A 13,240-nucleotide genomic window follows, 5' to 3' on the forward strand; every position below is an offset into this window, starting at 1 on the left:
CTAGGAAATAGAGAAGTCAATAAACAATTTACTAAAATGTCATTTTTCCTTCCTTCCTCTTCCTCCTCCTCTTCTTCTTCCAATGGTGAGTTTCTGATAATTTCCAAAACAGCAGGCAAAGACAGGAGAGACAGAAGAGCTCTTACACAAAAGGTCAGAATTCAGAAGCATGGCAATTCCTGGAACTAGAAGAATGTATGTAACATGACACCCTGAGTGCTGAGGAGAAAGGGTTTTCAGCTAAGCAAACTTCTTGTACCTCGGTACATTTTCAGTCATGTATAAGATTAGAATAAGGACAAACAGGCAAAGATTCCATAATTTCCCATGTATTTTTCTTGGGCACTTTGAAGGATGTTCCTTTTTTGGGGAGGGGGGAGAGGTAAAATAAAGGAAGAGGAATGTATGGGACCCAGAGAGAAGAGAACAGCAAGCAGTAGAATCCTGGAGCAGGGCAACACATGCCAACAACTGAACCACCCATACAGAACAAGCAGGCTGAGGCACCAGGCACTCACAGTGGAGAGCCAGGAAAAGGAGGGATAGTGGTCAGTTTACTTGGTCCTAAATATTGAGAGGACCCCCATCATGACTTAATGGCAAACACATACAGAAAACTAAGGAGAAGAGATGGTGAATGGCTTTGCAGGCAAGGGGGCTTGCCACCAAGCCTGATAATCTGGGTTCAGTCCCTTGAACCCACATGGTGGGAAGAAAGCAAGCGCCCACAGATTGCCCTCTGACCTCCTTCTGTGGTATGGCATACACAAACACACACACACACACACACACACACACACACACACACACACACACCCCAAAATGAATGTTTTCTAAAAACTAAGCAAAAAAGAAAATTATTAACTTCAGAGAAAACAAAGTTGTGCAAGAAAGAAAATACAACGTAGGACACCTTGTTCCTTGCAGAGACCTACCTACACTACAAAATTCAGACCGCTGTGATGCCCATCAAACTTGGAAGATGCTGGGTCAGAGGGTGAGCAAGTGATGAGCCCTACAAGTTGCCCTGTGGGGACACCTAACATATAAAAAACCAGGAAACAGAACCAAAAGCATGCTTGTGTCCTGGCGTGGTGGTACACAGCTTTAATGCCACCATTGGGGAGTCTGAGACAGGCAGATCTCTGTGAGTTTGAGGCAGGCCTGGTCTACGGAGTGAGTTCCAGGCTGAGGCTGGCCTGGTCTACTGAGTGAGTTCCAGGCTGAGGCTAAGAGACTGGAATTTGTGGAAAATCGGGGTAGACAACTGTATTCATTATTTACTATTGACCCTGCCCCCCCTCCCCACAGCAACTCTGCTTCTAAAACAATATGCAGTAAGGCATGATGGCTCACACCTATGAACCCAGCACAGGCCTGGTCTGGATACTGAGCTCCAGGCAAGCTGGGCTATATGGCAACACTGTATCTTCTCTCCAAAGATAAGCTGCACAGAGACAAGATAAAGCACAGCACTGATGCTTTCAAGTTCAGTTTAATCACTTGTGCAATCTGTTATGGATTTTCCAAATAAGCTATGTCAGACCATACATAATCAGTGTTCATTCACTTTATTAAGTGTCCCATGACAAATCTGCTTTATTTTAGGTTTAGGTTTTGGTTGAGATGCTATGGTAGGTAACACAACACGCCCCCACCCCTGCCTGTGCCACATCCATTCTGTAAGCACCAAAACCCAGGATGACTAGTCTCCATCAAGAAAGGTACTCTGCAGGTGTGATTCATCTCCAGGCCCTGAGAGGGATAGCATTCTAGATTATCTAGGTGGGTCCAACCTACTCACAAAAGGCCCCAACCTTCCAGGCAGTGGGAAACCAGACAGCTAGTCCATGAGGGAGGTTCAACCTGACGCTGCTGGTCTTGAAGGTGGAAGGTGAGTTAAGAAAAGTTGGTGGCTTCTAGAAGCTGAGAAGGGTTCTTAGTTGGCAGCTGTAAAAAAGTAGGAATTTCTGCCTTACCATGGCAGGGGAGTGAATTCTGCCAATAGCGTGAAGCAGCAGGAGGTGAGCCCCACCACCACCCAACCCCCCTACCTCCCAGAAAGGAACTTAGCCACTGATGCCCGGGTTTTAATCTAGTGAGAGCCGGTATCAAACTTCTGATGTACAGAACTGTATTTGTGTTGTCCCCAGCCACTGGTTTTGTGATAAGTGTGACGGCAGCGATGTGGAACTATTTATAACACAGTCGTGAGCTTTCTTGGTTTCACACATGAAGAAGTGTTTAAAAAGGAACTTGAAGGCATTAAATTTATACATACGTTTTAAAAACATTTAAGACTTTAAATCTGAAGTTGGAAGACAGGCAGTTCAAGAACCAAGAGATCAGGGTGGTTGTGAGAGGAAGTATCTATCAGGACTTTGAAATGAGTAAGATTGAGATAAGTTGGGTTAGGGAGAAAGAGGGAGCCAGAAGCCCACGACCTCAGAGCTCCGACACACAGCTTCCCCAGCAAGGAGGTGCAGAGGACACCTGACCTCGGAGCCCTCAGGAATGCAGAACAGACAGATCCTGCTGGAGGACTTTGGGGAGGAAACAGGCCCTGGTCTCAAGTTTGTGGAAGAGCAGAGAGAGGGCTCAGGGCAGGTCTGCATGGGATTGGGACTGGTCTGGGTGGGACCAGGGAGTTTGCCGGGGTCCAACTCTAAGCTCCCTAACCTCTGATTCTCCAACCAGGTCTAGTCTGCCTGATGCCCAGTACTGTGTTTGACACCTGAAGGGAGCTCTATTACTTTTGAGTTCGGGCTCCTTCCCTGGGTTCCTATGTCACCTGAAGGCATGGTTGTTGTCCAATAACAGATGGAGTAGTTCCCCTAAATGACCTGTATCCTCTACTCCCATCTAGGCTTGGGGCTCCATCACCACCCCAGGGACCCTCACTGCTGCAGAAAGCTGGGAGTGGGGTGGGGCGGTGTCTTCACTAGCAGGGCCTGTGTTCATTGGCTCCAGGGAACACAGGCAGAAGGCAGCTCTGAGCAGTATGGGGGCTCTTTGCCAAGTGGACAACCCTGAACCCTGGTATCCCTGCTGGGCTGCCAGGACTGGGAAGGTCAAGCCTGTGTCCCACGGTACTTGAGAAAGGTGGTCTCCAGGAAGGCTGCTAGTTTCGTCCGGTCGTCCTGCAGTGGATGGGTAGGAAAGCATGGGAGTACTGGGCAGTTTGGTCCACCCCTGCACCTTTCCAAAACTGCAGTGCACCCGCCTACCTCGTGCAAGAAGCCATAGTGCACTAGTTCAGCGGCGAGGTCCTGGGCACTGTCGGCTGAAGAGAGGACATAGGACAAATGAGTTGTGGCACCGGCCAGAGCCTGAGTCCCAGTCCACCACTGGGTCCCCTATCAGCCTACTTGGGAGCAGGTCATAGGTCAGCTGCCTATGTAGCCGGTCCTCCAGCACCAAAAGCAGAGTGAGCTGTGGATGAGATGGCATGGTCAGGGTGGAGCCAGCGCTGAGACCTCCCCATCTCTCTCCCCTAGTCCTGCCCAGGGCCCTTGCTCACGTGCCACCGGGCCTTGTCCTCACTTCTCTCCAGGTTGCACTGCATCTGGACCACCTGAGGAGGGCAGGGAAGCTGCGTTAGCCACAGAGTCCTACCTAGCCAAGGAGCCCAGAAGGATCGGCAGAGAGCCCCCAAGTGGTAAACCTCCCCAAGGGAAGTCCGGAAAGCCCATGTCACTGCACCAGCACTGAGGTGTTAGAGAAGGCTTCCCAGAGTAGGCCTTTGGTTTGGAGAGAGAGGGAGAGAGAGAGAGAGACAGAGACAGACAGACAGAGAGAGAGAGAGAGAGAGAGAGACACCGTGTCCCAGGATGTGACTGTACAGCAAAGCAAGGTGCCCGCAGGAGCAGGCTGGGGCTCTCTGGGCAGCCAGGATCCGAGACACCTTGACTACTGGTAATTGAACCTAGGGTGCACTGTGGAAGGAAGGAAGCTAGGAGGAACGTGATGGCCTCTGGCTCCAGATGAGGAATGGAGGTTGCCGAAGCCTCTGGAACAGGGCATGAGACAGGGTGGGGAAGGGCTGCAAAAGCTAGAAGGAAGCCTCTGGGGGGAAATGGGTGTCTCAGTTTGATTACGGCTTCCACAAAGGGGTCAGCTTGGTCTCTGGCAGCCTGGAGGAGAACTGGCATGGGGGAAGACAGGCCCCCGGGGACAGGCACCCATTATCTGGTTGTGGACAATTCTGAGAGGCAGCACAGTGCAGCGGGAGTTGGGGCTCACCTTCCTGGTCTCCGAGTCAAAGGGTTCTGGCGTTGGGGTTTTGGCCTTCTGGGCCTCCTCTGGGGGTGGGGCTAACACACGGGGAAGTCCCAGGGGACGGGCAGCCGCAAAGTTCATCAGTGGATAGATCCCATTCCTAGAGATATATACCAGGGATAACTGGGGGCTCAGGCCTATCAGCACTTGTCCTCAGTCTCAAGCCAGCTCTCACCTGACATCCTCTAGGAATTTGTCCAGCTCCAAGAAGGAGACCTCTGAGTACCTAGAATAGGGTGGGAAGAAGGGACATGGGGAGTGTCAGGCCAAAGGCTAGCCCAGGCAGCTAGCAAGGGAGGCCTCATGTGGTCACTGCTCACCGCCATTGCATTGGGGGTCCATGGGGCTGGGGCATCTCAGCCAAGACTGCGTGGAGGTCCATTGCCTTGGTCTTTTCTTCTACCACATTTTCAGGCATAAGGTCTGTGAACCATAAAAACGCTCGGGGAGATGGACCCAAGCTAAGGGTCCTGCAAAGACCCTTCTATGTTCTGACCCCAGGTTCCTGGCCCACCCCAGCGCTCCTGCCCTCACACTGGTGCTGGATGAAGCAATGAGCTGCCAGCAGCTTCAGCGAGTGCACCTCAAAGAGCACTCGGTGGAAGAGAAGGTTGTGGGCGGAGGGCCGGCGGGCAGGGTCCCGGGCCAGGCAGGAGAGGATGAATTCCTAGGTTGTAGAGAGGAAAGGCAGGTGGGTGGAAAACCCTCGCTCTAGAGGAGGTCCCTGAAGACCCTAGACCCCAGGGGTCCAATCACCACATCCTCCCTCCCCAGTGACGCTGCAAGAGCCTTCCTGTATGAATGCACAGAAGAGAAAGGCGTCCCATTAGCTGCTCAGCATCTGATGCTGTAAACTTGAGGACAGGCAGCAAGCCCTGGGCCTCAAACACCCACGCTCCACTTCCATTCACCCTTGTGAACTTTGTGAGCTCCCAGAAGTCTTTCTTCCAGGTAGGCCTCAGAGCAGCAGCTGGGAGACCTTCAGATGCACTGACTGATCAGGCTATACCTCTAGCCTGCCTAGAGCACTTAAGGGCAAGCTGAAGCATCTGCAGCCAGCCCCGGAGGGGCAAGGGGAGCTCCTCACCCGCATGTTGGGGTCACTCAGTGAGTGCCTGGCCCGAGCAATGGCCTCTTCTGTGACCCGGGTATCCCCATTGGCTTGGATCTCCAGTACAGCCATCTGGGTACAGGGACAGATTGGGCATGGTGAGATGGGGTGGAAGCCCAGAGGAGAAGAGGCTAGGCAGAGAGCGGAGGGTACCTCCAGTGCACACATCCCAAAGGAGAAGATGTCCACCGCAGTCCCATCATTGACTTCTGAAATGAGAACAAGGCAGGGTTGGTCAGTCGGATGTGCCAGCAGGTCAGGTGCCCTAGAGCCTCTTAAGGACTCACCGCCGTACTCTGGTGGGAAAAAGTGCAGGTTTCGAAGTTCCTCCCGCTCAGCACGGATGGGGCTCCGTAGATCATCAGGAAGCGCTAAGGAAGAGCGTGGGGCTGAGCAGACCAGTTTCTCCATGGTCCCCACACCCCAGAGGCCCCACGCACCATTGGAGAAGATGCGGTACCACACTGCAATGGCCAACGCGGAGAGAAAAAGCAGGCGTCAGCAGGCTGGCACATTGGGCAGTCTCTGCCCTGGGCTCCCGCAGGTTCCCCCAACCCAGCCCCCTGTCCCGCCCCGCCTCGCCAGCACCAGAGCCGATCTTGATGAGGCCATTGTGCTGAATGAAGATGGTGTCACTGGTCAGGTTCCCGTGGATGATCGGGGGACTGCAGGCGTGCAAAAAACTGCAAGCATAGAGGAAGGGAGGCAGGAAGAACCGGGTCAGAGGGTACCGGAAAGGTACGGAGCAGGGGGCAAGCGCGTGGGCAAGCCCAGGTCCTCACCTGAGTGCCGACAGGATCTGCGTACACCAGCGCTTCCAGGCCTGGCAGCGGACGCACGATTCCGTCGGGTGGGCACCAAAAGGCTGCTGAGCCTGCGGAGCCCGCCGCCCGCTACCCCGCTCCTGTCCCGCGGCCACTCTGAGTCCCCCGCCCCACTACTGTCCCGAAGTTTTTTTCCGGACTCCCTTCAGTCCCTAGCCCACTCCCCATACCCGGGCGTTCATGGCCTTGTGGTTCTTCTTGGTCTTTTTGAGGAACTGCTTGAGGCTGCCAGACGACACGTATTCTGTGATGAAGATGACCTGCGGGCAGGCGGGCTCCGCCGTTGCGGGTGGGTCCCCATGCTGCCCCACCCAGCCTGTGGCTTCACTCCGCCCTACACCCGCCCCTAGCTCACCCTCGCGCGGGCCTCAGAGGCGTCCAGCCAATACTTGTGCAGTTTGACGATGTTGGGGTGGTCCACCAGCGCCAGCTGCTCAAACATGGTCTGGATCTTCTCCTAGGGAAGGAGGATGGTCGTGGGGGCAATCATGATATGGAGCAAAGGGGGTATGGACAGGCCTCACCTCATGGGCCGAAAAGGCCTTCCTATCCCCGAAGTGGAGTTCGTTCCACACGACTTCTACCCCCTCCTCCGTGTCCATGGCTAGAAAGGTGCTCTGGATCCCCGGCATGTTCCCTTGGTTCACCTAGGTGGGAAGGATGTGTGTCTTGATACGAATAGAGCCAGGGTGTGGACGTGGTCCCTGTCACAACCTTCCCCCAACCACGAATGTGCTGCCAGCCCTGCCCAGCTCAGTGTGAGAGCTGGGGGTGGTGAGGCTGGGGATCTACCCCCTAGGAGGATAGGGGTGGTGTCCAGAGGTGGACCAGGATGCGAAGCAGGTCTTAGAGGTTGGGGACGATCCCCAGAGAGGTAGCGGGGGTGGGGGGGTCCAAGAGGCACGTGGAGGTGGTCCCAGGATGACACCGGTGTTCAAGAAATGGGGGCTTCTCACCAGGGCGTCAGGGGAGACCGTCAGGCTGCCCGGGCACCACGGGCGGCCCCCGTGGCCTCCAGCCTTAGGCTACGGGACGGCAGCGTCACCCGCACCGGTGCCCACCTGCTCCCGCCGCTTCTGCCAGCGGCCACACGGGCTCTCCTCCAGGATGTCGCTCTCGTCCTCGCTCTCGTCCTCCCGCTCCCGCTCGCGCTCCCGGCCTCGCCTCGGCGCCGGCTCCGGGGCCGCCATGGCTCGGCGGGCCCAGGCCGCCGCCCTCCGCGCAAGCCGTCGCCCCGCTCCCGCCCGCCCTGGCCCAGAGCCCGGCAGCCCAACCTGGAGCCCAGCGAAGCAGCCGCCGCGAGCCCTCCTCGGCTCCGGGAATTGGGAGGTGCGGGCTCGCAGCGGACCCGAGGGAGGAGCTGCCCCGCCCCTCCGGAGCCGCCTCTGCGGGCCGGTGCTGGAGAGTAGCTCGACCGAGGGCGGCAGAGCCCCGCCCCGGACACGCCCCGTCCACCCAGACCACGCCTGCTCCCCCAAAAGCTCCGCCCGTACGAGACGCGCCCCTCAAAGGCACCGCCCATTCCTGCGGAGGCCTCTCCGAGGTTACCCTAGGAGCCTTGCTCTCCGTGCGCAGCACGCCGCCGCCGTGGCTGGCCTCCTCGGGAACCACTCTGGTTAACCCTCGGAGCCAATTCTTTTTTGCATTGCATCCTATCACATATGCCCTGAACTCGACCGGATGGAGAGGGTCCGAGAGTCTGGATGGGGCAGCAAAGGTCAAGGGCATTTGGGGGCAGGCACTTAAGTGGCAGGAGACCCTCAGATTTCAGAACTGGGGCCAGCTCTCCCCTCTGGTAGCCAAGGGAACACAGTGAGAACACCACTAAAGGTGACGGATGAACACACCAGCAAACTGATAGGATGCGCTTTAAATCCTGACCACCTGTCTCTCCCTGTCCCAGAATTCCATGCTTCTCTTTCAGTGAACAAGCCCATAATGGCAAGTTTCTCTTTTTTTTTTCCCCAAATGTGACCCTCTCCTTTCCACTCTGGGCTCCCTTGAAGCAGTGGACGCGCGAAGAGGGAGCACTTCTCACCTGCCACTTCCAGCAGAATTCCCGAAAAACCTTTATCCACCCTCACTCTCACGCTTGCCCACCTACCCACCTTCACTTCCCCTAGCTATGTAGAGACCATAGCCTGCCTGCCTGCCTGCCCTCCGGATGTAAACACCAGCTGGGCGCTGACCAGCTCTGCTCCCTCTGCTCCTGACTTCTATCATAGCCCGCTCAGAATGCTGCAGCTTGCCCTAGTGGGTAAGGGCTGCCCACAGAAACTAGAAAAGGGCCAATGCTTGGAAGTCAATTCCCAAGTCCCTGGATCCACCTATTAACGTCTTTTGAACTGGGGCCCTAGCCACACTGGAGAGTCTGCACTAAGAACATAAGTAAATGATGAGGAGCCTTGTACCACGCTGTTGGCATAACCTCTTGAGGGTTCAGACTACAGACGGAACCCAATTAAAAACCCACAACACTGAAGGCTCATCCCTTAACAGAGGGCCCATGTTCAATTCCCAGCACCTACAATACTGTTCATAACTACCTGTTACTCCAGTTCCAGGGGATCTGATGCCCTCTTCTGGTTTCCATGGGTACCAAGCACACACAGTGGTACACGTACATATATGCAGTCATTCACTATTATAGATGTATAAAATAAATCGTAAAAACAATCCACAACACCAAGGCTAGTGGCATTCATACATTACTGCTGGTAGAAACACATGTTGTCTAAGAACCATGGGGAGAGGGCATCTGGATGCCCACACAGGCTTCCCTTAGGCTCCACCCCACATGACCTCTGCCACCAATGTTTTTTTTTGGGGGGGGGCGGTTGTTTGGTTGGAACTCACTCTGTAGACCAGTCTGGCCTCTGACAGAGATCTGCCTGCCTCTGCCTCCCAAGTGCTGGGATCAAAGGTGTGCACCACCATGCCCAGTCTCACCACTGTTTTTCATAAGCAGCCTTTGTGGTGGGCAAACCTGCCCTGGGCTCTGACTGTTTGCTGGACTTGACAGGCCCACCCCACGGGCTCTTTGCTCCGACTGTGTCTTATGCACAGAACACCCTTTCTGTCATCCTTTGAGTCCACGTCCTTCAGGTCTTGACTCAAGTGTCATCTCTCAGACAAGACTTTCCTGGGCTCCATCTTTGCACAGCTCCTTTCCTCTCCAGCCTACAGTTTTTCCCCGTGACTTTGACACTTGACCTTCATGTGTTACTCGGCTTCATCTGTCCATGCTGGAGAGTGGCAAGGATAGAGGGTCTGCTCTTGGTGCCATGGACAGTGTTCAGCACACACCAGGCCCTCATCTGTGGGGCGATGATGTGCGGGAGAGTTTGCATGAGGGTTAGGTGGGTGGTTCAAAGGGACTCTTGAAGTGGCAACATTTGAGCCGAACCTCAGTGCATTTTTCTCTCTCCTTTCTGCCAGTCACAGGTCAAACAGATGTGTGCATTCTAACCTAACGCCTGGGCAATGGCCTTATTTGAGACAACTCATTGGCTTTAGGGAGGGCTCTGGAATCCAACATTTGGCATGGGGTAGAAGAGTAGGCACACACACACACACACACACACACACACACACACACACAAAATCTGTGGAACCATGATCACACCTAACAGTGACTTTGAAATCTTCAGAAAGATGACAGGATCCCATGACGGTTCCACTTGGACTATGATAAAGCCATTAAGCTGATTAACACCACGAAAAGATCGACTTTGGACTACAAACTACTCAGGAAAATTTTGAGATGGCTAGCTGAGATGATCCAGCCTGACAGACTACTTGAACAAGGACTTGAAACAAGCCCTGCACCTTCTCATTATGCAGCGGCTGGACAAATGATACAGGACTTGACAATTAACCCAAAAAATAGAGTTTTATTTAAAAAAGAAAAAGGAGAATATAGATATGAGGTAGATCACTGAATCTACACTAAGAAGAAAAAGGGAAAAACAAAAAAAACTGACAAAAGATAGATTATTGAAGCTATTATGAAAAGAAAAAAGAGAGAATATGGATATGATCAGATAAAAAGGTCAATTACATCGGATCAATTAAATGGATCTACATTTAAAAAGGAACTACTTGTTTTACATAGGATAAGTAACGAAAAGTTTTTTGTCTGAGTTTATCAAATGTTACTGGACTGGACATTGTTAATATATATAATGGAGTTTTTTGTCTGAATCTGTCAAATGTTAATGGACTAAACATCGTTAATGTAATCTTGACTATGTATATTGTATATACTTATTGGATATGATTTTTCTTGTATTAGTTATAAGCTTTTTTAAATTTTAAACAAAAACAGGGGAAATGTGGTGGTATTGTGTTCCCTGAAATATTGTGTGTTCCCCAAAATAAACTTATCTGGGGTCAGAGAGCAGGACGGCCACAATATTAAACATGAGGATAGGCAGTGGTAGCACACGCCTTTAATCCTAGCATTCCAGAGACAGAAATACCTCTGGATCTCTGAGTTCAAGGCCACATTAGAAACAGCCAGGCATGGTGACACACGCCTTTAATCCCAGAAATCCAGCCTTTAATCCCAGGGAGTGACGGCAGAAAGTAGGAAGATTATATAAGGCGTGAAGACCAGAAACTAGAAGCATTTGGCTGGTTAAGCTTTTAGGCTTTGGAGCAACACAGTTTAGCTGAGATTCATTTTGGATGAGGACTCACAAGCTTGCAGTCTGAGGAAACAAGACCAGCTGAGGAACTGGCGAGGTGAGGAAGCTGTGGCTTGTTCTGTGTCTCTGATCTTCCAGCATTCACCCCAATACCTGGCCTCGGGTTTGATTTCATTAATAAGACCATTTAAGATTCCTGCTACACCTGAGGAATGCTCTTGGTCACCTTCCTCAGCCACTGCTCCAGATCCAGTTTCCCTCCAGTCCCTGCCTCCACTCCTATCCATCTTCACATTCTGCCAAGGTCCTTGCTATTTATCAGATGTCCTCTTGAGTTACCCCTTTGCTGTGGAATAATCTTTGTACACTAAGAATATATATTACAAGCCGCGCAGTGGTGGCGCATGCCTTTAATCTCAGCACTCGGGAAGCTGAAGCAGGTAGATCTCTGTGAGTTCGAGGCCAGCCTGATCTACAAAGCGAGTTCCAGGACTCCAGAGTTACCATGGAGAAACCCTGTCTCAGAAAAAAAAAAATGTATTACTCTCATTCGCTATACCTATAAAAAGCTATACCTATAGCTGGGCAGGAGGAGGTTAAGTGGGAAAACCAGACCATGAGGATGCTGGGATGAAAAAAGAAGTCAGAGGAGTCACCAGTCAGATGGATAGCACGTTGGACACACAAAATGGGACAGAGGTAAAAGCCATGAGCCTCGGGTCAGCACATAGATTAATAGAAAAGGGTTAAGTGGTAAGAGCTAATTAGTAACAAGCCTGAGCTATTGGCCAAGCATTTATATTTAGTCACTGAGTCAGTTAAATAGCTGCCGGTTATTTGGGAGCAGGCAGTTGGGACAGAGAAACTCTGCCTACACCCCTTCTCAGAAATCATCTACCCCCTTGACCTCTTGCCCTGAGCTTTAGTACCTAGTGCTTTTCTTCTGCCTCTTGTGGATCTACCATGACTCCTCAGGTGTCCCTTCAGGGTCTCTCCAAACCTCTCCCTGCTGTAGGGTAGCCAGATGAATTCCTGTTTCTTTCCCTCTGTCAGGTGGCTCTCAGGGCTTGGATAGGTGTCCTCAGAGGCCAAGCATTCCAGGTAGAAAGAGAGGAGGCTCCTTGCCTTGCCACTTGGCTTTGTACTCTTAGGAATACCTTCCAGAACAGCAGGCTGGGTTTGGAAACTTGCCTCCAAGAGCAGAGGAAGGCAGTGGCGAGAGGCTGGCCCCTTTGGGATGGGTGGCGAGACTGTGGCTTCGGTTCTCGCTCCAAGGAAGCCAACATTGATCTCCTGGGCTCCGCCGGGGAGCCCTTTGTGGCCGGAAGCTTCCTGACAACAGTGGGGACAAGCCACCCTCCCTGCAGCTTCTCAAGTTTGAAAGTGGTTCCTAGTGAGTGTGTGCGTTTGAAAGCGATCAGTTAAAAAAAAAAATCAGCTGTTTCAAGAGATTTCAGGAGAATAGACATCTATTGAATCTTTAATTATGACTAAGAAATAAATAGATGCAGCAGTGCTAAATGGAAGCAATGGATGCTACAGCCAAGTGCTTCCCAGGTCCAAGTCCCTCAGTGGTGAAACCCATCACCATACCCATCAAATTGCCTTCAAGAACAACTTGGATGTTTACATTTTTATTCAACAAAATGTGCCAAAAAGATCAAATTGCACTTGGTCGACAGAACAGTAGAGGCAAATAACTATGAAGCCGTGTGTTGGGCACACCTCTCAGTGGAAGTTTCCAGCTCTTCACGGATTGTCAGTAGTCACAGCACTCAGAGCAGGAGACACTGAACGGCACTCAGCTGCGTTTAGAGGAGGTGGAGGCGAGACAGATGTGAAGATACAAGTTATTTCTCCTCTTGAGATGACTTGCTAGATGCCACAGGGAAGTATTATTTATTTTTCAATATTGACTAAAAATAGATAGAAGTGGAAAACAAAAATTTAACTTGTATAATAAGTGACACAATGTAACATTCCCCCTCCTCCCTCTTTCTTTGGTTTTTCAAGACAGGGTTTCTCTGTGTATCCCTGGCTGTCCTGGAACTTGCTCTGTAGACCAGGCTGGCCTCAAACTCACAGAGATCTTCCTGCCTCTGCCTCCTGAGTGCTGGGATTAAAGGTTACACCATCACCGCCTGACTTTTCCTTCTCATTAGAGAGAGCAGTTATTATATCGTTTACTTGAACTGTCATAACAGATACCACAGACCTGGTGACTTGAACAGCAGAAATTAATTTTCTCAAAGCCCAAGGCTAGAAATCTAAGATCACAGTGGGGCAGGGCTGGTTCCTCCTGAAGCTCTTCCCTTGATATGTAGATCAAATCTCCTCCCCATGTCCTTGAACAGTTAATTATCTGTCTGTATGTGACT

The 13,240-nt window shown here is 51.9% G+C and overlaps 1 protein-coding gene across 2 annotated transcripts; it reads right to left on the reverse strand.

Annotated features, from left to right (window-relative positions):
- Positions 1-1,479: 1,479 nt before the first annotated feature.
- Positions 1,480-7,650, reverse strand: Nrbp2 (nuclear receptor binding protein 2). 2 transcript variants are annotated; one of them, XM_036208645.1, is made up of 18 exons: positions 7,275-7,650; positions 6,738-6,860; positions 6,569-6,670; positions 6,384-6,473; positions 6,172-6,212; positions 5,978-6,072; positions 5,830-5,853; positions 5,677-5,760; positions 5,543-5,598; positions 5,366-5,461; positions 4,813-4,945; positions 4,599-4,701; positions 4,454-4,504; positions 4,243-4,378; positions 3,521-3,574; positions 3,369-3,432; positions 3,228-3,283; positions 1,480-3,140 (listed from the first exon to the last, which is right to left on the reverse strand). In XM_036208645.1, the coding sequence occupies exons 1-18, from the start codon at positions 7,401-7,403 to the stop codon at positions 3,072-3,074; spliced, it is 1,506 nt and encodes a 501-aa protein (XP_036064538.1). In that variant the 5' UTR covers positions 7,404-7,650; the 3' UTR covers positions 1,480-3,071. The 2 variants fall into 2 exon arrangements, with proteins under 2 accessions (XP_036064538.1, XP_036064539.1); XM_036208646.1 differs by lacking the exon at positions 7,275-7,650 and having other exon boundaries at positions 6,384-6,438; positions 6,738-6,803.
- Positions 7,651-13,240: the final 5,590 nt, after the last annotated feature.

Source organism: Onychomys torridus, chromosome 16 (genome assembly GCF_903995425.1).
Source record: "Onychomys torridus chromosome 16, mOncTor1.1, whole genome shotgun sequence".
NCBI lineage: Eukaryota > Metazoa > Chordata > Mammalia > Rodentia > Cricetidae > Onychomys > Onychomys torridus.

Bases quoted from the DNA above. Each gene is read 5' to 3' on its own strand.
- Nrbp2 (XM_036208645.1), bottom strand. From the start codon at position 7,403: ATGGCGGCCCCGGAGCCGGCGCCGAGGCGAGGCCGGGAGCGCGAGCGG. The intron at 5,761-5,829 runs GTGCGTGGGGCC...GCTCTTCCTTAG, and splicing joins GTACCGCATCTTCTCCAATG to CGCTTCCTGATGATCTACGG. The intron at 3,284-3,368 runs GTAGGCTGATAG...TCCTCTCTTCAG, and splicing joins GACCTATGACCTGCTCCCAA to CCGACAGTGCCCAGGACCTC.